At 39.1% G+C, this 23,074-nt stretch overlaps 1 protein-coding gene across 1 annotated transcript in view; it reads right to left on the bottom strand.

The window, feature by feature from the left end:
• LOC149778683 (uncharacterized) overlaps positions 1-22,300 on the bottom strand; it is a 111,476-nt gene extending 89,176 nt beyond the window's left edge. The window contains exons 1-2 of the mRNA XM_089938367.1: positions 22,219-22,300; positions 19,902-19,964 (exon numbers count right to left, since the gene is read on the bottom strand). Of these exons, the coding sequence (XP_089794493.1) occupies positions 19,902-19,964; positions 22,219-22,240 (85 nt within the window). The 5' untranslated portion in view covers positions 22,241-22,300. The remainder of the gene's footprint in view (positions 1-19,901; positions 19,965-22,218) is intronic.
• Between the last annotated feature and the right edge of the window lie 774 nt (positions 22,301-23,074).

Here is a 23,074-nt window from a genome sequence, read left to right as displayed (position 1 = left end):
AAAATGATGTCATTAATAATAAGAGAGGTAAATATATTGAACATTAATAAATTAAATGTCTTTGTGAACCATATGTATTAAAATGTGCATACATATCTGACCGCTTGTAAAAGACTTTGTACTGGACTGTTTTCATTTTGAAATGTAGTTTCTCACCTTTAAAATACTTACAAGAATCCTGGACCTGCTTTCTGAAACTTTCATCTTTAAATACATGTTTTGCTATAACAATTGGAACATAAGTAGAGTTTGGTCCTCTCAAAATTTCTGTTTAATGTTCGATATTATCTTTCAACTAATGTTCGAATAAAATCCAATGACGCTTTAATTTCACTGGAATAATCAATGTACAATTGATTCCTTACCCAATTCATAAAGTTACTTTCATAATTATCAAATATCGTGGCTTTGTACAAAGATTACATTTCATGAAAAATTTTACATTGAAAATCCCACAATTTCACATCATTGGTATGAGCAAGTAAAGAAAAATAAATAAATGTATTATCCGAATCTATTTTCAAACTCGTTATTCCAATGCTGGTTTAGATTTGCATTCGTATTGCACAATACCATGGCAACACAATTTTCGAACCCTTGAAGATGCAAAATAAACAACAAACTGCTTTTATATATTCTTGAATTGTCACTTCTTCATTTCCAGTTGGGTCCTTCCAATTTTGAGGACCTATCGGCACCACTGACATATAATCGAACTGCATTCCTTTAATTCTTTACACATCTTCTTTTCATCAAAAACATAACAGGGGCCATCACATGTAAATACTATCGATATTATGGATGCTTTACTCATGGATTCTTATAGGTTTACCCTGGTATGCTTCCCTTGATCATGTTCCAACGAAGGTCTTGCATTTCTAAAACATTGTGGTTCATTCTTAATTAAAAAAAAAAAAAAAAAAACATTTGACCTTTTCTTTTAAGTATTATACCTATTTTGCCTTTATCTTTGCCTTCTTTGTCCCTTCTCGGGGGGGGGGGAGGGGTCAGGATTTTCAATATATTTACCTTTCATTTCTGTCTCATGGTGCATATTCGCTTTTGTTGAAGCGGCTTGTCTTCCTGGTAACATTGGTAAGGTTTATGCCATATCATTTCTGCCAACTAGCTTTTGTTTGGCATTAGATAACCGGAATCGCGATGACGTACTGTAAATCAATATGCACACACGAATACATATACACAATGCACATTTTCAAGCATAATTTAGAGTGTTCTTTGCACTTAAAATATACAGCATCAGAGCTAAGACTTCATTTCTGTGAAGAGGAGCGGCTGCCAAAAAAAAGCGCTAATTATCGTTCCAAATGAAACCCGGATTTTAGGGATGACTTTGAACTTAAGGTAGCGCTCTACAGTTTCGCGTTTTGCATAAGATTTTAAAGAAAAAGAATTTCCCCGGCTTTCCTCACTGGTTATACTGGCTATTTAAAAAAGACCTTGTATATCTTAGATATAATTCAAAGAACCTTTAATTTCATTTATTTTTATGTATGATTGATGGGTGTAATATGGGTTATAGAGTATACAGCTTGGCCTTACTCCAGATGTGCACCTTTCAAAAAAAAGTGCCAGCTCTATTTGGTCATTTTCACTTCCTGAACTTCAGAGGCAAATTATATAAAAAAGAGCCGATAACATTTTTACATTTTATATATATATTTGGTAATTCATTCATTGCTCTTTCAGAAGCTGGTATTGTCTAGTCTGACAAAATTCATTTTCCATTTTTTTATACGGATAGTGTACTTTAGACAAATTCAGGCTGATTTTTTAGCACAAGGGAGCATTTATTTTAGTTAGCAGTGTGTTTAAATCTCGTACAATTTCCACAAGTGCAATATCCAAAAAAATATCATCCACATTACATCCAAGTAGCATACAGGTATGCCACCATTCTCTCGACTGTGCATGTTTTAAACGCAAACAGCTTCACCTTACATACGTCACTCTCTCCAAAGTACATAATAACTGGTGAACGCCGCCTAAACAAAACAGAGCCTTAAAATCCTTGGTAATGGAGATCGTATGCAAACATGTGATATTTTAATGTTCAACAAGTAATATAGATGACGAACATTTCCACATAATTACACGAAAGGTACAATTCCCTCAAATAATAAAAGTTTTTATAGTTAGTTTATATGGGCCAACTCGTATGAAAACAATAAAGTTGAAACCTCTATTAGGCCGTGTCTGTTTTTAGTTTTGGTTTGCTTCAAGACAAAATTATAAAAGGTACCAACATGCAAGGTATAAAAAACACATACAAGAAATTTAGCATAAGTATTTCAAAGCCTACAAATTTTCGTTTTCAAAAGAGATATGTGCACTCTTAAACATGGACCTCCTTTAGGGACACATGGCATTAGAGCATTGCACATGCACTCTAACAATAAAACGAAGGTCTGACCCCTCCTCCACTTGTTTAGCATAAATGTGTGTAATGTGCTTGTTATCCTCTGGTAAACTGACAAAAAATATCTCCCCTTTTACAGCTATCTTCTTGATTCACCATGTTCGGAGTAAAATATTACAAATAGCAGTCGTGATGGAACTACCGTCTCCTATCGGCAAGCGTTTTCAATACTAAACTACTAAACCGATACGATACAAGCAAACAAATTCCGGAATACCACGAAAGTTGCTGTAATGGTGCAACATTTTGTAGCTGCTTTGTCGCAGCACATTATGTCCTGGTGAGCGTTACACGTAATCATTAAGACTGATGTATGGGTTAGACTCTCTGTTAATTGGCAGCTTGCAATAGTTAATATATGCTCTGTTTGGGGAATGAGTGAATTTTAATTACGACCGGCTTGGATAACAATCCGAGAGATATGTCAATAATAATAATAATAATAATAATAATGAGGGCTTTGTATAGCGCGTAATCTTTAGACGCTCTATGCACTTTACAATATTAGACAAAAGGTATAACATAAAAAAATAATAATATGATTACAAAAAACAAACACCATGAAATTAGAAAACATAAAAAACATGCTGAAAATATTTAAGGTAGGAAACATTATTAGGTCTTTAACTTCAGTTTGGTACATCGCAGAAAAGTGAATAATGACTTGATGAATAGAAAAATATATCAGGAGTAAAACAAACCATATAGTATGGTCGTGTCCCTTAAAAAACGGAAACAGCAGAAGGAAATCGAGGGTCATGGGTGGAACGAAGTATTTGGAAAATTCCGTACCTTCTCTCTTATACATTATGATAGAGAGGGTCCTATGTCAGAACGGATCACGGGGGTAATCTAAGGTATTTTTGTCATTCTGTATGATTTTTTCATTTAGATTATTGTTTTTTGTTCTCTCAACATCAAGCTCGCGTTACAAGTGGCTGACCTGAATATGCGCTACCCTAGAGAGAGAAATACAGAGACATAGACATATATAACATATAGACATAGATTTATGAACATCAAACTGTCACACAAACAGCTATACAACCGAATAAAAAAATAAGGCAAGAAAGCTGGTCTTTTCGAGGCATTTGAGTGCTTCCCCTAAAGGGATTTTAGGTTTCTTCTATTTTCAATCAAACCCCAAATATACTATCCACACAAACGTACGCGAACTCATACAAACACAATATCTACTGTCCACACAAATGTACGTGAACGCATACAAACACAATATCTAATATCCACACAAACGTGCGCAAACGCATACAAACCCCCAAATATACTATCCACACATGGTGGGGATAAAACCAAAATATACTATCCAAACACGGCAAGAAGAAAAAACAAAGCCAAATATATCATCCATACACGGGAAGAAGAAGAAAAAACCAAATATACTATCCACACAAACGTATGGGAATACATACAAACACACACTCTACTATCCACACAAACGTAGGCGAACGCATACAAACCCAACATATACAATCCACACAAGGGAATAAGAAGAAAAAAAACGAAATATAATTTCCACACAAACGTACGCGAACGCATACACACACACACACACACACACACACATACACACACACACACACACACACACACACCACAGAGGGAAGAAGAAAAACAAACCCCAAATATACTATCCACACAAACGTATAGGAATACGGAAATACATACAAACACACACTCTACTGTCCACCCAAACGTACGCGAACGTATCCAAACCTCAAATATACTCTCCACACACGGGAAGAGAAAAGAAACGAACCTAAAATATACTATCAACACATGGGAAGAAGCAAAAAAAAATATAAAAAATATACTCTCCATACACAAGAAGAAAAAATGATATATACTATCCACACAAACGTACGGGAGTACATACAAACACACACTCTAATATCAACAAAAGGTACGTGAATGCATACAAACCTCAAATATACTATCCACACACTGTAAGAGGAAACAACAAACCCAAATATACTATCCACACACGGGAAGAAGAAAAAAAAAAACAAATCCAAATATACTATATCATAAACGTACGCGCACGCATACAAACACACACTCTACTATCCACACAATCGTACGCGAACGCATAAAACCCCCAAAACCCCCAAATATTGAAACAATCCTGACTACTTGTCAACTTGTATTCTTATAAAGTGCATTTGCACATATCATTAATGTTGGAGATAATTTATAATCTCCAATTATTGTTTACATTCTCTTCATGTTGGAAAGTTGTACCTCTGTTTCCAATGCAAATAATAGTAAATGTAGTAACAGTTTTATATACATATATATATATATATATATATATATATATATATATATATATATATATATATATATATATATATATATATATATATATATATATATATATATATATATATATATATATATATATATATATATATATATGACCCTTGCACAAAGGAAAAGTAATTCGATACAATATGTAAATCATATAAAAATGATTTGTTTAAATATTCGTCATCTGGGTACAGACTTTTGAAGCCCAGTGTGTACATGATAGGATTGTAAACTGTTATCACTTACTTTCTATTTTGAGGTTTGTATACGTTCTCTAGGATTAAGGTAATACTTATGTAAGGTCATAATTTTTCGTCACCAGTGTGATGAAACTGTTCATCATCAATGTTGAATCTTTATATAATTTATTGTGAAATAATTGCTCTTTTTGTCGTTTGAAATCGGGCGCAATTTTTACTACTGTGTGTATTGGGCGCTCGGGTTTCCACTAGGAGGCGCTCAGGTTAATCTTTCCGAATCCTTCCATATTTAGTCATATTCGTGAAAACTTTGTCATGAATTTCCCGAGTGTGTTCCCAAAACCTATAAATAGGGCTGAGATCCGCCGTTTTTGGCAGTTGTGGTTCTACTGGACTCCAGTAAAGGTCTCATGACCAAGCAAACAGAACAAAAATCTCTAGCAGATAATTTCAAGTATTAATAGCAAAGTAGACTAGTTACTACCGACACATTAAATTTAGTATTCATAATGACTACTATAATGTTTCTCTGAAATTGTTTCAACGTTTATTTCCACGTTATATCATATAAAATTTCCCCAAGAGGGGTTTAGTTGACAACACTGTCACTGTGTCGTCATCAACACAGCCGTCTGCTATCCAACTTCGTATTGGCATTATCAAATTTCCTGCTCAATTTCATGAATAATTTTGAGATCACAAGTTTCCATCCATTTTGTTGGGGTTGTGTCATTTAGATGTCGAAATAATATGCTCGACACAACGATACGCTTTGTTGTTACAAAACGATACACAGTGTCGCATTCAACTCAAGTGACACACTATTGACATCTGGTTCCAGCCTGTGTCGCCCCAAACGACAAACTGTGTCGCAGCCAACCCACGCAACACACTATTGACATCCGGTTCCAGACTGTGTAGCTCAAAACGACAAACTGTGTCTCAGCCAACAAACGCGAGACACTGTTAACATCAGGTTCCATACTGTGCCTCTATAATATTCACCACCGGACTATAACACACAAACCCGGGTCTGGTTCCAAACCTTGATTGGATGCACAAAATCATTACTACTTCGGTACGTCTTATGAAGACATTTTAAGAACTATTAACCTATTTCTCTGTGTAGGATTAGTTTGGGAATTGAGATTTTCTGAGTTAGAGATTATGTGAATTAGGACAAATTGAACATTTATGCTGATTTTCACCTGCAATTTACCAATGGAAATATTGTTGTTATTTCGACATACTTTATCAAGCATATGTTCTGCATATTTGAATATATTATATTTCACCACTCTGAGCACTAAATTTTGTGAGAAAACACATCCAGGCCTGAAACTGTGTTGACTATTTATATTTGTTTTGTTTTGTGCTCTAATGATCTTTATAAGAACTTTTGTGGTGAACACACATTTCTTGGCACTACAATACACTGGAGAGACCTAGTAACTGAAAAAGGGGTGAGCTGTCCATCTATTCCATTTTATTTTACCGTGACCCATGACACGTTACAATATACTATCCACACACGGGAAGAGGAAAAAAACAAGCCCTCCCCCTAAAAAAAACAAAAAATATACTATCCACACACGGGAGAAGAAAAAACACGAACTATACTATCCACACAAACCTACGCGAACGAATACAAACACACACAACACAGAGGGAAGAAGAAAAAACAAACCCCAAATATACTATATACATAGATGAAGAGGAAACAAAAAGCGAACCCCAAATATACTATCCGCACACGGGAAGAGGAAAAAAATAGTCTATCCACACACGGGAAGAAGAAAAAACACAAACCCAAATATACTATCCACACCAAAGTACGAGAACGCATGCAAACACACAATCTACTATCCATAAAAACGTACGGGAACGCATACACACACACACACCACAGAAGGAAGAAGAAAAAACAAACCCCAAAGATACTATCCACACAAACATACGCGAATGCATACAAACCCCAAATATACAATCCACACACGGGAAGTAAAAAAACAGACCAAACCCAAATATACTAACCACACACTGGAAGAAGAAAAAAATACTATCCACACAATCGTACGCGATCGCATACAAACACACATTTTACTATCCACACAAACGTACGGGAACGCATACACACACACGCGCGCGCGCGCTCGCACACACACACACACCACAGAGGGAAGAAGAAAAAACATACCCCAAATACACTATCAACAAAAACGTACGCGAACGCAAACAAACACTCTCTACATTCTACACAAACACACACTGTACTATCCATACAAACGTACGAGAACGCGTACAACCCCAATGTCTACTTTCCACACAAACGTACGCGAACGCATACAAACACAAACTTTACTATCCACACAGAAGGGAAGGGGGAAAAAACAATATCTGCTATCAACACAAACGTATGCGAACGGACCCGAACACACACTCTACTATCTACACAGAAGGGAAGGGAAAAACACTACTATCCACACAAACGTACGAGAATGCATTCAAACACATAAATGCATACACACACAAACAAACACACACACACACATATATTATATCAGTAAAGGAGGATTGTTTATAGTCATTCTACTCCACACTCAACCCAACTGGCAATTTTAAATAGTCTCTTTCCTAGAGTACTTGGGTAGACCTGAAATGGACTGCTTTTGTGGACAGGGAGTTATGGCAATCATTTATCGACTAAGACTGCGTCTCCGTCTGGCTGAAGGCTTTCCCACAGGATAGGGTCTGCTTCTAAACAAAGAGACGGAGAACTCTTTCGTGTACACACGGCAATCGACAAAACCTCTGTCTGGTTCTTGCTGTTGTTGCTGCCTCTCACTCTCTCTCTCTCTCTCTCTCTCTCTCTCTCTCTCTCTCTCTCTCTGCTTATGAGGTATGTACTTCTCCGTCCTTTCTTCTTTCTCCTTCTTGATTTCCTCTCTCAAGACCTCTTCTATCAGGTCTTCGGCCACTTTCAGCATCATAACATTCTCTATTTCTTCAGGTTTGGGTATCAGGCTTTGCCTGGCATGATGCAAATACATGTAGGCTTCGTTTAGTTTAGTTTAGATGAACGAATCAACAATGGATGGTCAGATCGGAGACTTTCTCGCTTTATATGGTTTAACCGTTGACGTGCTAGAAAACATACCTACGATTTTTTGCTGGGTCGAAATACTATAGAGTTGATTTTAGGGTGAGGGATAGAGAGAAGTCAAAGAGCATGTATAATGATAAAAACTGCAAACAAACGACAGATGCATTTTTCAAAACACAACATTTTGATTCAAACAACCAACAAACAACAATTGACCATAAAACATTTTTTTCTAACAAACAAGCAAACAACTTTTCAAACAAATAAACTATTTTGGCAAGGTTGACAACGTTGTGAAGTGAAGTGAGATTTCCACTGATGGAAGTCATTGAACCATTGTTGTACACTACGTTTCCTAGCTAAAGAAAAAGAGATAGCCATAATGGTCACAAAACCATCGATCTATTTTGTCATCGTTTCTAGAAGAGTGAAGATCAAAATAAGTCACTAAATTGCTAAAGAATATCCAAGACTGCGTTGAATAAAATACACACAATATTGTCCACACACCATGTATTATGTGCCTTGAAATTTCACGTTATTGAATCGTGTCGTCTGGGAATTTCTTCTCATAAAGTCGATGATGTCGTCTTCCAAAGGTGGTAATCCATACGAATCAAAATACTCCACGCAACCCTCTTTAGGAAAGTAGACGGCTACCAAGTGGGTTCCTGGGAGATGACTGTCTTCCGTGTTGATGACATAAGCTTGATGGTCTTGAGGTTTGCGATAAGGCATCCAACAAGCAGTGTACGAACTGTGGTTCAAAATGTAATAATGTTCCCTGGCATCCATTTTCTGTGTTGTTGAGAATCTTGACTTTTTGCTTAAAAAATCTCTTACAAGTAACCGTTTCTTCGCTTCGGCACCGCACTCTGGGCCAAGAGAGCTTTGATGTGATGGATCTCTAGAGCCATCAGTGGAGGAGAGGAATGATCAAGCAAGTCCTTATACCATTGATGGAACACGGCTTCTTCCGAGATGAGATTCCAAGCGTCCTCCATATACTCGTCAAATTTTTCTTCTTGACTCATAATCAGACATTTATTGTGTTAAATTTGACTGGGATGATCGTTTTCACATCCATAGCAATCTTTTCTGATCAGTTCAGTAATTTTTTATGCCAGGTGTTTTGCGAAACAGGAGACTAAATGTGGTTCTTGTTCTGGACATCTGGACCTCATCACCACGTCCTCTTCGTCTTTGTATTGGGGTTCGGCTTTCACGATATCCTAACTTTACATTTCTATAGATTCTTCACCATTCGAAGAGGGATAAGTGTCTTCCATAATTTCTAATAATCTAGAATGACTTCTCTCAAACTGTTGATTTCTATCGTATTGTCTAAGTCGGCATACAAAATGACGTTCACCATGTTGTTTACGGATATTGGCTTTGCAAACTGAAGTTCCACACAAATTTGGCCGGATTTTATAGGGTGGAAATTTCCCTCGTCGCTGCCTTGGTCTGGAGTGAAATCAAAGGCCCAGAAAGTGTGACTTCTGCATAATCCTCGTACGTAATGCCGTGACTGGTGTTTGTTCCTAACTGTCCCGTGGCTTGGTACATGGACAAGTACGATCTCAAGTAATTATTCTTCTCATCACTAAAGTCTGGTTCGAAAGGCGTGGTGCACAAGGTTTTGCCTTCTCGACTGATTTCGATCTTGGACGCGTTGTAGTGCTGAAACTCAAAAGGATTTTCCTCGAAGGCTCCAATGAAGGCTGTATTTTTGACGATACCAATGATCAAACGTTTGGGTAACTGTCCTTGGAACAGATGATCTTCGATCATCGATGTCCAGCAGGAATGGTAAAAGTTTTCATTTCCACGCGTCCTATCGGATACTTGGCGGTTGTTCTGCTCAAAGTGTGACTGGTATCGTTTCTCATTTTAGGTAACACTTCCACACGTCGTAAGTAGAGTCTGGCTTCTTGAATGACTGTTTTGTAATAGGCAGACTCGGCTATCAAATGGAAAGCGTCACTGCTACGATTCAGTCTTAGGCGGATATCCACTCCGTTCAGCACTTACTTCTCTTGCAGCCACATGTCTAAATGCAAACGATGCATCAGTTCAAACTTTTCTTCGGTCCTTTGATTTTGTTTTCGTCGACTGTTCAATCCCACATTGTGGTTTGGTTCTTTATCTCTAATCAAATCGGTATTGTTGAATTTGCTTACTGTGTCAGGTTTCCATACCACACAAGCATCCAGATGAGTGTTCTTGGCTTTTTTTCCGTACGTCAAGAGATTTTCCAGTTATGCTCGGTAAGGGTAAGTGTAAATGCTGCTACTGACTAGTTTGTTATTCAAGTACAAACCCACTAAAATGAACAAGGAATGCATTAAATTGTTGACGGGGCTACCTTATCTTCGTCCTTTATATCGGGACTGTCCATCAATGTGTCGATCAATTTCACTTTCAAGTAACTGTTATCCAGATCGATGTAATCTTCGGGCTGTCCTTTGATTTCAAACTCGATGGGAGCAGATCCTAAATCCTTGACAGAGGAGGCGTAATGAAATTCGACCCATTGGGATTCTTGCATCGTCATCATGGTGGGTGGCATAGCAAACAGATCCAGTTCCGACTTGAAACAGACGCAAGACTCTCGGTGTATCATTTTTTCCCCTTTTTATCTCTGTTTTTTTATAATCAAAAACGTCTAAGTGTCGGACGGTTCTTCTTTTCTTGGTCTTTCTAGCTCTAGGGGTGTGAAATCCTCTGGAATGGTGTCTTCGTCGTCTCCTCCTTCATTGCCCTTGCTGTGGTGTCAGGGAAGCAGGAATGCCTGACTCGGGAGTGTCCATGGCATTTATAAGAGTTTCTCGTCGGCCCAAAATGTTTTTGCCCGTTTTAAGCAAGACATTTTTGTTTGCTCTCAAGAAAGCTTCTTTTGGGTTTTTTATTGTAGATGATGATATTTTGTAGAAATTATTTGCCGTGCGTCAATGAGGCATCTTTCAAAGCGTGCAATCCTCACGGCACCATCACTTTCAAACCCGGGGCCACAGAAAGGCCGATTTCAGCATATCTCCTAAACCATGCCCTCGCTGTCTGGCGACGGCTTGGTTCACTGGATACATGACTCGTTAGAGAATCGTTTTTGAAAATGGAGATTCACCGTGACTTTCCCTTCAGAAAATGGAATATTTTGTCCCAGAACTTTTATTGCAATGGTGAGAGTGTTAAAATACAATTTACTGAGGGGTAACTAGTGAGGATGTACCAATTCGAGGTGAACGTGATAGGTGTTTCCACTTTACTGGTCATTGGTCGTGGTAGACGCCACTTTCAAAGGAATGACACATAGTAACGGAACGGAGGTGTGTCCCACTACGTTCTACTCCACTACATCGGAACACACAAAGATCAAACTGAGTCATTGGTTCAGTTCTGCAGGGGATCCAAACGCTTTGTAAAAAATCCATATTACTGTTGATCTTTGGGCTCAGATTATGTGCTACCATCTGTGGATGTCCACCCAAAATTTCAAACACACTACCATTAAACCTCATGAATAACGTTTCGGTATCCTGAAATTTCATCTGGAGACGACAAGCCACTTTACGGTACTCAGTCTAAACACTTTTTTGACTCTGTTCAGGGCTTACCCAAACGCTGCCTCGTACCTGTCAGAAATTGTGTCCACCAAATGTTCACCGCTAAAATAATAGCCTGCCGAAATGTTCAACCTGTAGATGTTGAATGATGAATTGCTTGCTGACTTTGTGCCACATGAAAACCCGATTTTATTCATTTCTTCTTGCAATTCGACGTTCAGGATTTCGACCTGGGAAGTGTTTTGAGTTTCAGTGATGTTTTTGATTTGTGTAGGGTAAATCATTTCCACCAAAGCCACTTCCGTATAGGATTCGTGATCTAATTGGATGGCCTGGTGTTATTTGGCCGTCTAATAATAATAATTGTTGGGAAACACCTCCATGAAACTTTCACTGGGTAACGTTAATTAAAATTAGTTATTGTTGTTCATAATTCCAGAGTTCTGCTGCCCTCCAAGGGGTCACTCGAAGTCAGAGGAGTGTCTAAAATATGATTGCTGTTTTGGTTATTGTTGGAGTGCTACCAGACGTTGGACACAAGACTCCCGTTGTTCCCGTTTGATGAGTATTTCAGGGAATGATTGGGAATAAAAGTAACCGATGCAACTGCTAGGTAAAATGGTCCACAATTGTCTGTCTTCTTTTTACAAACTCAAATTGGCAGTGGCCGCACCGTTGACACAATAAGCCATACAGATTTGGCAGAAAAAGACGACATGCATTTTAGGCATACGTTCTCCACACTACACCCACAGGGTTGCTTTCGAAGATCTTGCAGAGAAATACTGAGTGAAGGAGTGGTCACTCCGGTGGTAGCGGTTGAGGCTGTGTTGAAGGGCATGATGGTCACTTCTTCTTTTAGTCGATGACTTGCGAAGCGTCAGTCCAAGAATCAAAACTGGGAGGATATCCTTTCCAACACAATGTGACTTATTTGACACGGAGCTATCCCACGTCACGGGTTCTTCGTTCGAAAGTGCTTTCGATGTCGTAAACTTTTTATTCTTTTTTGGTCACGCGTTGTAACTCGGGCAAGTAAAACCTTTCTGTTAACGCTTCCCCGTTCATGTATTCCAATTTATAGACGGCAGGATGATGGACACGCACTCGTCCAGTAACACAAAAAATTGTTGGGTAAGTAACCTTTATCAAAAGTGTGATTGGTTTTGGCAATACTCACCCAATCCCTTGCTGCCAACACTTCACCTTTGTTGGGGACAGGCACCGTACAGGCACTCAAAAACAGTCACTTCGTTCTCGGAAGTGGGGGGGCACATCCAATGCTCCGATGGTAAGATTGGTTGTACGCTTGGACTAGGTACGGTGAGAGTTGAGAGTGTCTTAATGTGTAAAATAATGTTTTCAAATGCGTTCTTTCAAGGTGCGTTGAAAAAGTTCCACGATGCTGGTTTTGGTTTCGGGATTCTCGTTGGTGTAAAAATGAATGTCTCGTTTCTTTAAATCTTTTTGGAAAGCCTAGTTCAGAAAGTCGGTGCCTTTGTCGGTTTGCAATCGAACAGAGTGACGACCACTTTGTTTCAACACCAGTTTGATGGTTCGCACTAACTCACTGCTCGATTCGGAAGTCAATGGTACGACCCAAGCAAATTTGGAAAAGACGTCGATGACACACACAAAATTTGTAGCCATGATTGTAGGTGGCGAAATGAGAGACATCAGCTAAATCGGCTTGCCATTCTTGATCTATGCCTTCCACTCGGCTGCGACGTCTGGAAAAGTTTCGTCCAATACGTTTGTGTAAAGTGTACGTGGCTTGTTCTTGTAACAATCGATGCACTATAGGTAAACGGAGACTTTTCAGACAGGTTTTTGGCAGCACGATACAATTTCTGAACTCCTCCGTAACCTGCAGGATGGGCTGGGTCGTAGTAAATGTTTAATAAGTCACCAACTCTTCGCTGATGCTACTTTGGATGGGTCGAAATGGTGGTTTGAAAACGGCTTTACGTGTCCGACGTGCAACGGGAGTAGAAGTCGAGGGTAGTGGTGACGTTGATGGTGGTGGTAATGGGATGGCTTTGGTCTTCTTTTCTTTTTCATTTCTGGTTTCCGTTCTTTCTTTTTAACTTCTGTCGAAGGAGGAATGGACATCATCTTTTTAACCCAAGCTATAAGTTCTTCTCGTTGGGGAGTGGGGGAAGGGGTCAACAAGGACGCTGACATCTTACTAGAAATGACAGCTGCTAACGGTGTTTGAAAGACTTCTCGTACCTCTTCTTCCTCAGCCATTCGTGGCACTGGATTGGGAGGCAAATTCGGGGTCCGTTGTTCTTGCCAACGATGGTATTTCATCCATCGTTTGTAAGGCACTAGAGCCAGTTTTTGTCCTTCCATCGGATTTCAATGGTCACGTCCGGATCTTTTGACTCCAGAGGTCCCTTTTATCTTCTTGATCCTTTTTTATTTTGCTCCCATGAGTCCTCCCAGCATTGTTCCCAATACTACTTTCAGCAAGGGTCATAACAATATGAGCGAAATTCCTCCGCGTTGTACCAACATTTTCTTCTTTTGATGGATGGGTATTTTCCTTTGGACCATTTGGCGAAGAACGTGTCGATGCTTGGCTAAGCATTCTTTCTGATATGGTGACAAAGGTATCGTGCCTTTCAAGACGTTCAAGCAACATTCACACACGGTATCAACAACATCTTTGGAGGCTGTTTGAATGAGTTGTTTTCGCATGGGTGAAGGAGCTTTGGACAGGACAGACAACATGTCCCAATATTTGGCTAATCGAGGAGGAAGTCATTTCCTTTTCTTTCCTTATTTAGTCAGAGAGTGGTGTGCACATCTTTTAGGGGTATATTTGGGTGTTCAGGACCACAAAACAAAGATCCCCATCCTTTAACGTAGATCTTTTTTATACTGGAACGCGTCGCCACTGATTGCCTTTACGTCATATCAACTTGATGACAGGCATCACACATCGTGGAGGGGTTCGCAACGAACTAAAACGGGACAGTTCTTGCTTGGACAAATCCAATAAACCCTGTAACATGACCGATCTCTCTTGGACTTTGACTGGGGGGGACAGGTACTTTGTGAGCAGCTGTCACTGCAGCAAACGATGAGGAGGGTGTCAACGCTGTAGGAAAAGTTCTGTAGACGCGGGTTTCGATTGTTTCATCAAATGATGAAGAACAGGTATCAAATTAGGCTTGGCTGGCATCACTAGCGACAGAGAATTGGAGGAACCTGAGACTACTGGAGAAGCGGTCACCGTCGCTATATGCAGTGGACTTTTGCGGGAAGAAGCTGATTTATGAGGTCTTTTCTGGGAATTGTTCTTTTTCTTTTTCTGTAGGTTTTTCTTTTTCTGTTGCTGTGACTTGGTCTTGACACCACCGCTGTTTTTCTTCTTCTTGGTCTGTTCGGCTTTCTTGGGAGTAGCTTTTTGCTTGGAGAGGACTTTGGGGCATTGGGATCCCATTTTAAGAGGGAACGAATGATGACACCTTCTAATAAAGAACCGCTACCTCCAGGTTTCAAACTGATTCGCTTTTTGGTTTGAGTGTCGATGCGGAGATCCGCCAGTTGCGTCAAGGCTGGTTTGTTTCTCTCAAAAATAGCGTTTGGTTTGTGAATGATTCCTTGGAGTAATTGACGTGCTGTCACCGTAAACCATCGTAAGACTTCTTTGAGACTGGCTTCTAAGACACGAGCACGTATTTGTGGATTTTTTTCGCGACTTATGCCGTACAATGCACGAATCAATTTGACAGGAAGATGAGACTGAAGGGACGTTATGTTGACGTTGTGTGAGACAGACCCATAGTGTCCGAGGTTTTCATAAATTTTTTGTTGTTGTTGTTGTTGTTAAGTTGACGAAGGAGACATGTACACCACAGGCCCTCCGTATTGGCACCAGTGGTGAAACAAATGGGTACGAAATCGCAAATAATCGGGGGTAGTATACTTTAAATCCTACAGTAAATAGGTGTGTGGGGTTTGAGTGGCATCGTCGTACGCATGTGTCAGCCAAGGCGTTCCTAACTGTTTGGCTAAGACTTACACTTGCGATTTATCTCTACGGCTTTTAAACAAGACCACGTAATGAGCATTGAGACTGATGGTGCGATGGGCTTTAGTTTGTTGAAACAAATTTTGGGTGATGAAAATGACACTGTCATTACGATGATGTCTTTTGCGCGTAAACCAGTTTAATTTCTTCTTCGTCTTCTCCTAACATGTCGTCGAAAATGACCAGATGGATTTGACTGGGATCAGACACGATCCCGTCGTCTTCGCCAGGAATGTCTTCCACCAACACGATGTAATCGCCTTGACTTTCTTGCAAGAGACTGTATACCGATTGTCACTCCTTGTAACACCACGCGATCCGTTGAGGTGGACGATCGATCAAATGACGTTTATGTTCGATCAAACGTTTGACAAATTCGGTGTTGCCTGAACCGCTTACATGTTAAAGGGATGGCGAAGATACAAGGCCTCCCAACTAGCACGATCTAAGTGTTTGTCGATGACTTTAAAAGTGGAGGAAGAGGGAGCAGAGACAGCAGAAGTAGTGATAGTGTAGGGAATGTCACTTTTGACATGAAGACAACCATGACAAGAGTTTTTATACTTCTTTCAGGACACGTTTATTTCAACACTTGTTTAAAATGGAACAACACGAAAGACAAAAATACATAAAAGCCAAATGGTTAAGTACAGCGATAAAATACACATCAAAACGATCAAACTGGAATATAAACAAGTCACTGTACAACATGTTTTGGTAACAAAGGTGGCATAGGGACAGTGTATAATGTTCTTGCAGTCTCTTAGTGTCCTCCCATAATCAGTCTTTGTTTACTTTGGAAAAGAGCATAGTTTAAAAATGGAAACATGATTCTGAATTTGCGTTTCACTTCCATTTTGACCAACTCTCGGTAAATGCGTTCTCTCAACTCCACAGGCAAACAATAAATGTTGTCTTGTAAAATATCCATCCAGAGATTACCGAGGTCATCCCACTAAAGGTAGGTAGTGACAATGCGGAGACCATCGAGCATGTTCCAGGTAAGCCGAGTCTTTCTGCTCCCACTCGTGCAATGACACACCGCAGCTGAAGCACTTGACGTTATCCCCTTCGCCCAAGTAGAATAATCCGGCTCTGACTACTTATTCGGGGTTAGGTCCTCCCAGATATTTAGACCATTGTTTTTTCCTCTTCCCTGTGTGTGTGTGTGTGTGTGTGTGTGTGTGTGTGCGTGCGCGTGCGTGTGTGTGTGTGTGTTTGTGTGTGTGTGTGTGTGTGTGTGTGTGTGTGTGTGTGTGTGTGTGTGTGTGTGTGTGTGTATTTGAGTGGGTGTGTATTTGGATGTGTGTGTATTTGGGTGTTTGCATGCGTTCGCGTACATTTGTGTGGATAGTAGATATTGTGTTGGGGTTTTTTTTTCTCTTCCCGTGTGTGGATAGTATATTTGGGGTTTGTATTTGTTCGCGCATGTTTGTATGGATAGTATATTTGGGTTTGTTTTTTCTTCGTCCCTCTGTGTGTGTGTGTGTGTGTGTGTGTGTGTGTGCGCGCGCATTCGCGTACGTTTGTGTGGATAGTAGATTTTTGGGTTTGTATGCGTGCGCGTACGTTTGTGTGGATAGTTTAGTGTGTGTTTGTATGTGTGCGCGTGCTTTTTTGTGGATAATAGATAGTGTGGTTTGTTTTTTTCGTCTTCCCGTATGTGGATAGTATATTTGGGGTTTGTATGCGTTTCCGTACGTTTGTGTGAATTGTATAGTGTGTGTTTGTATGCGTTCACGTACGTTTGTGTGGATAGTATATTTGGGGTTTGTATGAGTTCGCGTACGTTTGTGTGGATAGTATACTTTGGGTTTGAATGAAAATAGAATAAACCCAAAGCCCCTTTGTAAGGACCACTCATATGCCTCGAAAACATTTGCTTTCTTGCCTAAACTTTTTTTTAAGTCGGTTGTTTGAGTGATAGATTGATGTTCATCAGTCCATGTATATTTGTTATATATGTCTATGTATCTGCTGTGTTTGTTTCTCCCTAGGGCAGCGAATATTCAGGTCAGCCACTTGCAACATTGTTGCCAGTTTTCCGCCCAATTTACGTCACCCCCTTGCTACAGTGTTACCAATCTCCTGTACCGTGACGTCACCCACCTGTTCCATTCCTATTGTCCCTATAGATCATTTTCATATACTATTTTTAGCTGGCCAAACCTATCCCATAGCCGCATCCGGTACGGTCATGCGCATTTTCCGTATGGCAACTCGAGTGACTTACACTTCTTACATGAATAGAAAATTTGTCATTATAGATCTCCGCAAATAGTAGTATACAATGATATGCCAGCCCACAAGTATGAGTTGAACTGTACGTTTTCATTAAGTATTTTTAACAATAAATGAGTATCTATTGCTTTATGTTAATGCATCGTGACTCTCATCTCATCTCAACTCCGCCCGCCCACTCTTATGACTGCATGGTAATGAATAATCCGAAATTAAACAAGTTAACTTGTCTAATTAGCAGTAAACAATGAACACCAAAGGCGGCACATCACATATTAAGCAGATTCCTCAAAAATTTACCATTTAGTTAATAAATTAAATGGGAATGAAGTTGAATCCCAAAACTGCTTATGATACATTGGATTGGCTAATGAATTCTCTCTCTCTCTCTCTCTCTCTCTCTCTCTCTCTCTCCTTAGTTTGTTAGTTCCTTGAACAAATATGGATAATAATGAGTTAACTCATCATGTTATACATTTGCAATGGCCAGTTCCTACAGTACTATCAGTTATGTGTAACTCGTGTGGCTTCTCGGATTGGGCTTGGGATCTGATTACGCTGGCATTGATAATGCTGTGTTCACCTGTATGCATCCATCTACTATGAAATTAATTATATGCAACAAAGGGATTTGTAAGTCATCGTGTTTTTCGCGAGTATATAGTCGTGAAGAATCATCTAAATACACGTACCTTTGTACAAATTGTGATTCTAGTCACATAGGAAAATCGTCCACCCACCCCTTTCCTTTCAGAAACGGATCATCCAACTTTGTAAGTCCTATCCAGGACCGCGGACAGGGTAGGACAAATTACGGGGGACAACAATGGTCACAAGATCCACCGTTGTTTCAATTTGTGTGATTCATTGGGGCATACTGGATAATTTTTCCTAGGGTCCACAAATCATGTCCGCTGTTCTGGTCCTCTCTGATGCCTTTTGTGCTCATATCTACTTTTCACTTGTAGGCAGATTACTGAATTATTCACTCATGATTTTTAAACACACTATTTCTGTAAAGGGTGCACAGATGTCAAACCTTTACAAATTTGTTTGAAACTTTCTTCACGAACATACACTATGTTAATGACAATCGCTTAAAAGTTGCCCAACGTTGATTGCGCATGCGTTAAATATTGGAGTGGAAAAACCCAAATTCGACTTCCTGAGAAAGATCTATGCAAAATCCAACCTTTTGTCTTGTCGCTATAGTGACCCATGGTGATTTTTAAAATGTTGTCGCTATAGTGGCCCAGGGGAGTCTTGTAATACTAATTCCAATTGTCGCTAAAGTGGCCCCATTCACTATTCCCAGTGCTAAACATCGCTATAAACTGCCACACTGCCGGCATCGTTGCGAAATGATTCGAACTGTTAAAGCTACGTTAAAAATCCCAGAACACAAACACACACACTTAAAATAATTTATAAATACATGCCCCAAAATTGACACAAAAATTCAGGTAATATATAGTTTCCTGCAAATAATGCGAGCCATGGTCAGGTAATAAAGTGTTACTTGGAAAATTGTTACAGTTTGTCTGAAGTCTCTATCTGATATATGGCTTTTTTTTCTTAATTTCGCTTGTATTTTAATTAGCATTGTCTACTCTTAAACCTAATTTAACTAAGTTTATGCATAGCTTACTGTCGAAAATTTCACAAACATTCAAATTCAGTTTCAAAATACTGTCGAGATCGAGATTACATCGAGATAATGTTACTTAGGTCCAGTTAGTATGGGGATACCTGACCGATAAAGTTAATATAACTATGGTAACTATATATTGAATGATTATTTTTGCGAATTTAGCTTGCTATTAATATGTCAATTAGCATACAACATGCTTTTCACACCTTTTGTCATTGCCATAGTAACGAAACACACCACCAAGCAAGCTAGTCATTCTAACAAAAAATGGGGGTCTGCCTGGTCGGTCGTCAATCTCAGCCTTTAAAGAATCTAAATAAATGTACTTACATTGTTTTGTCAGGAGAAAACTTGACGATGCTATCAGCTGTAGAGTCCACACGAAGTATTGCACTGTAGTAAAAATGTTTAATTTTCAGTTTTAAAACACACACACACACACACACAAACACAGAAACACACACACATATTATATCTTATAATTATATATTACGTATTCATCTATTTATTAGTATGTATGTATGTACGGTTGTATCAATAATCTTAGCCTATGAGGAATCTACGTACATGTACTTACATTATATCTACCTATTAGGTATCATTCTATATATTAGTCTACATGTACGGTTGAATCTATCTTGTTAGGTAACTAGTTAGCCAAATCGGCAACAAAAGTTTTAAGAATGAACTGCAGAAGTGGCATACAGCGTTTTGATACATAACGTCTGATGGGCTTAATGAACTCAATCCAATTTCTTTGATGGGGTTTGATATTAGCAATAAGACGTGGATCAGGTTCGATTTTGAATGTTTTGGACTGTGTTATCATCTCTGTTTGATTTTTAGCTATTTCCTTGCTTTCTTCCACTATACCATGTTCGCGGGAGCATCCGTGTCGTATGAACATATTATCAGAGACTTTTTGACAGTTACGTAATCAGCATTATTGTCGTCGCAGTCATCAGAAGTTTCGTAACGATTGTTTGATTGATATATAAATTGATCCATTGAGTTATTAATTCATTCATTCTTTCGGTTTGTGTCCAGGCATGGAGAAGTAAAGCGCCTTCCCCAGTATCCAATAGTCATGGGTGCATCCTGTTTTGTTTTGCTTTTTTTTCTGCGGCGGGTAGGGTTGATTTTGAGAGTGGGAAGTTGGTTTATCTTTCTAAAAAAATTAATTTCTTCTCTACTATGTTGTTGCTGTTGTTATACTGTATTTGCTTTGTGCTATTTTTGTTGTTATTGCTTTCTTTGTTCACTTGTTTGGGATGGTATGGTTTTTACTTTGTTGGGTTTTATTTGTCTAAGAGTACTTCTTCGACTACAAAAAGGGAGATTTAATTTAATTAATTTAATTTAATTTAATTTAATTTAATTTCCCCGTCCCTGTGAGATTATTTTTTATTTAAAAGTTTCATAAGCAAGTTTCCATGTCTTTTGACTTTAGAGAATTCGAAAATCGTCATATAGGAATAATTTCGAACAGGATATCCCATGTATTTTCCTGGCGATCGCCGACCAAAATTTACTGGACTCGCCATCATTCAATGGGTAGAAAACAATACATTCTGGGAGAGTGTGCGTTTGCGGTTTGCCTGACATGCTGAAGTTTGCCTTAATATTATGTTGAAAGCTAGGTTTACTATCTAAAATTTTCTTATCATCATCAGGGTACAACTAAACGTTGCTTTCCGGTCCACATTCAAGAGTAAGTTGGACATGCCTAGATTAAATAATAGTACATTCACCAAGTTCTCTCTCTCTCTCTCTCTCTCTCTCACACACACACACACACACACACACACACACACGCGCGCGCACACACACACACACATAAGGGATTTCTCATGATGACCTCTAAAATTTAAATCAAAGAAGGTGAAAAATTAAGTCACGATTTCCTTGTCATGATTTTACAAGTTTAATTCTCTCTGTGCTTCGGTATCACTATATAGGTACACTAAAATCTCTGACAGAAACGCATTCTTGCTATATGTTGATAATAATAACTCAGTATATTTTCACCTCTGCCGACCAGTCCGGTGGCCTAGTGGTTAGAGCGTCCGCCTAAGATGCGAAAGGTCGCGGTTTCGGACTCGGCGGAATCATACCAAAGACTTATAAAAATAGCACTAGTAGCTGCCTCGCTGTGCACTCAGCATTAAGAGGTTAGTGTTAGGACTGGTCGGCCTGGTGTCAGGATACTGTGACTGGGTGGGACATCATGCTACATGTCTGCGGCATGATGTCCCGGTGCTAGGCATCACTATAAACTATAACTGAATTTTTTTTAAAGCTACAGTAAAAATCCAAATCACACACACACACACACACACACACACCTCTGCCTAAACTATTCAGGCCCTGCCCTAGAGCAAGGCGAACGAGGCAACTGCCTTGGGCCCCGCGCTTTCAGGCATTGCAAATTTTTGTTTGGGGCCCCGCGCTCATCGCTTGCTGCCTTGGGCCCCACATGCTGCCTTGGGCCTAGCACATTATAGCGCCGGACCTGTTACCATTCTAACATAAAAACTTTTTTTTTTTACCAATAAGAATTCTCAGTTGAAAATGTACCGCACAAATTTAAACGGCATAATAAGTATAGTTAAATATCCACACCTAAGAATGACAAAAAGGAACGTACCGTAATAAAACTGCGATGCCATGGCAATGTCCTTTCTTTCTAGTGCTTCCCGCTGACAAACGGGAAAGTTGTTTCATATTCAGCATGGGGCAGTGCCTTATCACCTTCGATACACTGAACTCCCCTTATCTTTTCCATTGTATGTCAGATGATTCAACTGAGCATGCGAGAGATTTGTGAAATGAAAGGATAATCAAAGATAGAGAGACAAGAATAATTGATACTGAAAAACAAGGACGCAATTACAACGAAACCTATACAACCCGTGTTATTTGTGACATGGAGGTATACCAGTACCACTCATGGTCATTCTGCCATGGAGGTTAACCAGTACAACCTTTGCTCATTGTACCATGGAGGTGATCCAGTACATTTTCTGTTCATTATGCCATAAAGGTATCTCCTGTGATGCAATTTACTTGTTCAATATTTACTTGTAAACAGTTTCATCACCTGAGTAAAATGTAAATACATCTTGACTTATATAATAATGGGCAACTGAAAATAGAGTGAATTCAAATGTCATTTTTAAAAAAATCAAGACAAAATAACATTCTCTCATACCTAGACATCCATGACACTGTGATAAAGCAATGTAGAATAAACCTGTTCCATACGAGTGCACCACGTGATACTGCAAGCGATATCGGTACGCTTAAATAATGCCATGAACATCTGCAATGTTTGTAGTGTTCGGAATACTAAAATCACACTTTTTCTGTTTATTATTCATCTTTGCTTAGTTATGTTTATACCTATTGTTCCCGATCTTTTTTCTACAACTCATTTCTCAGGAGAAATTATTGAAAGAATAATTCATCATTTGCCTTGGTGTGGAATAGGGAAATCAAGCAAG

The sequence above is a fragment of the Sinohyriopsis cumingii genome, chromosome 17 (assembly GCF_028554795.1).
Source record: "Sinohyriopsis cumingii isolate HCF-2022 chromosome 17, ASM2855479v2, whole genome shotgun sequence".
NCBI lineage: Eukaryota > Metazoa > Mollusca > Bivalvia > Unionida > Unionidae > Sinohyriopsis > Sinohyriopsis cumingii.
The sequence above is the reverse complement of the archived record's forward strand: the minus strand, read 5'-3'. Positions and strand labels throughout refer to the sequence as shown.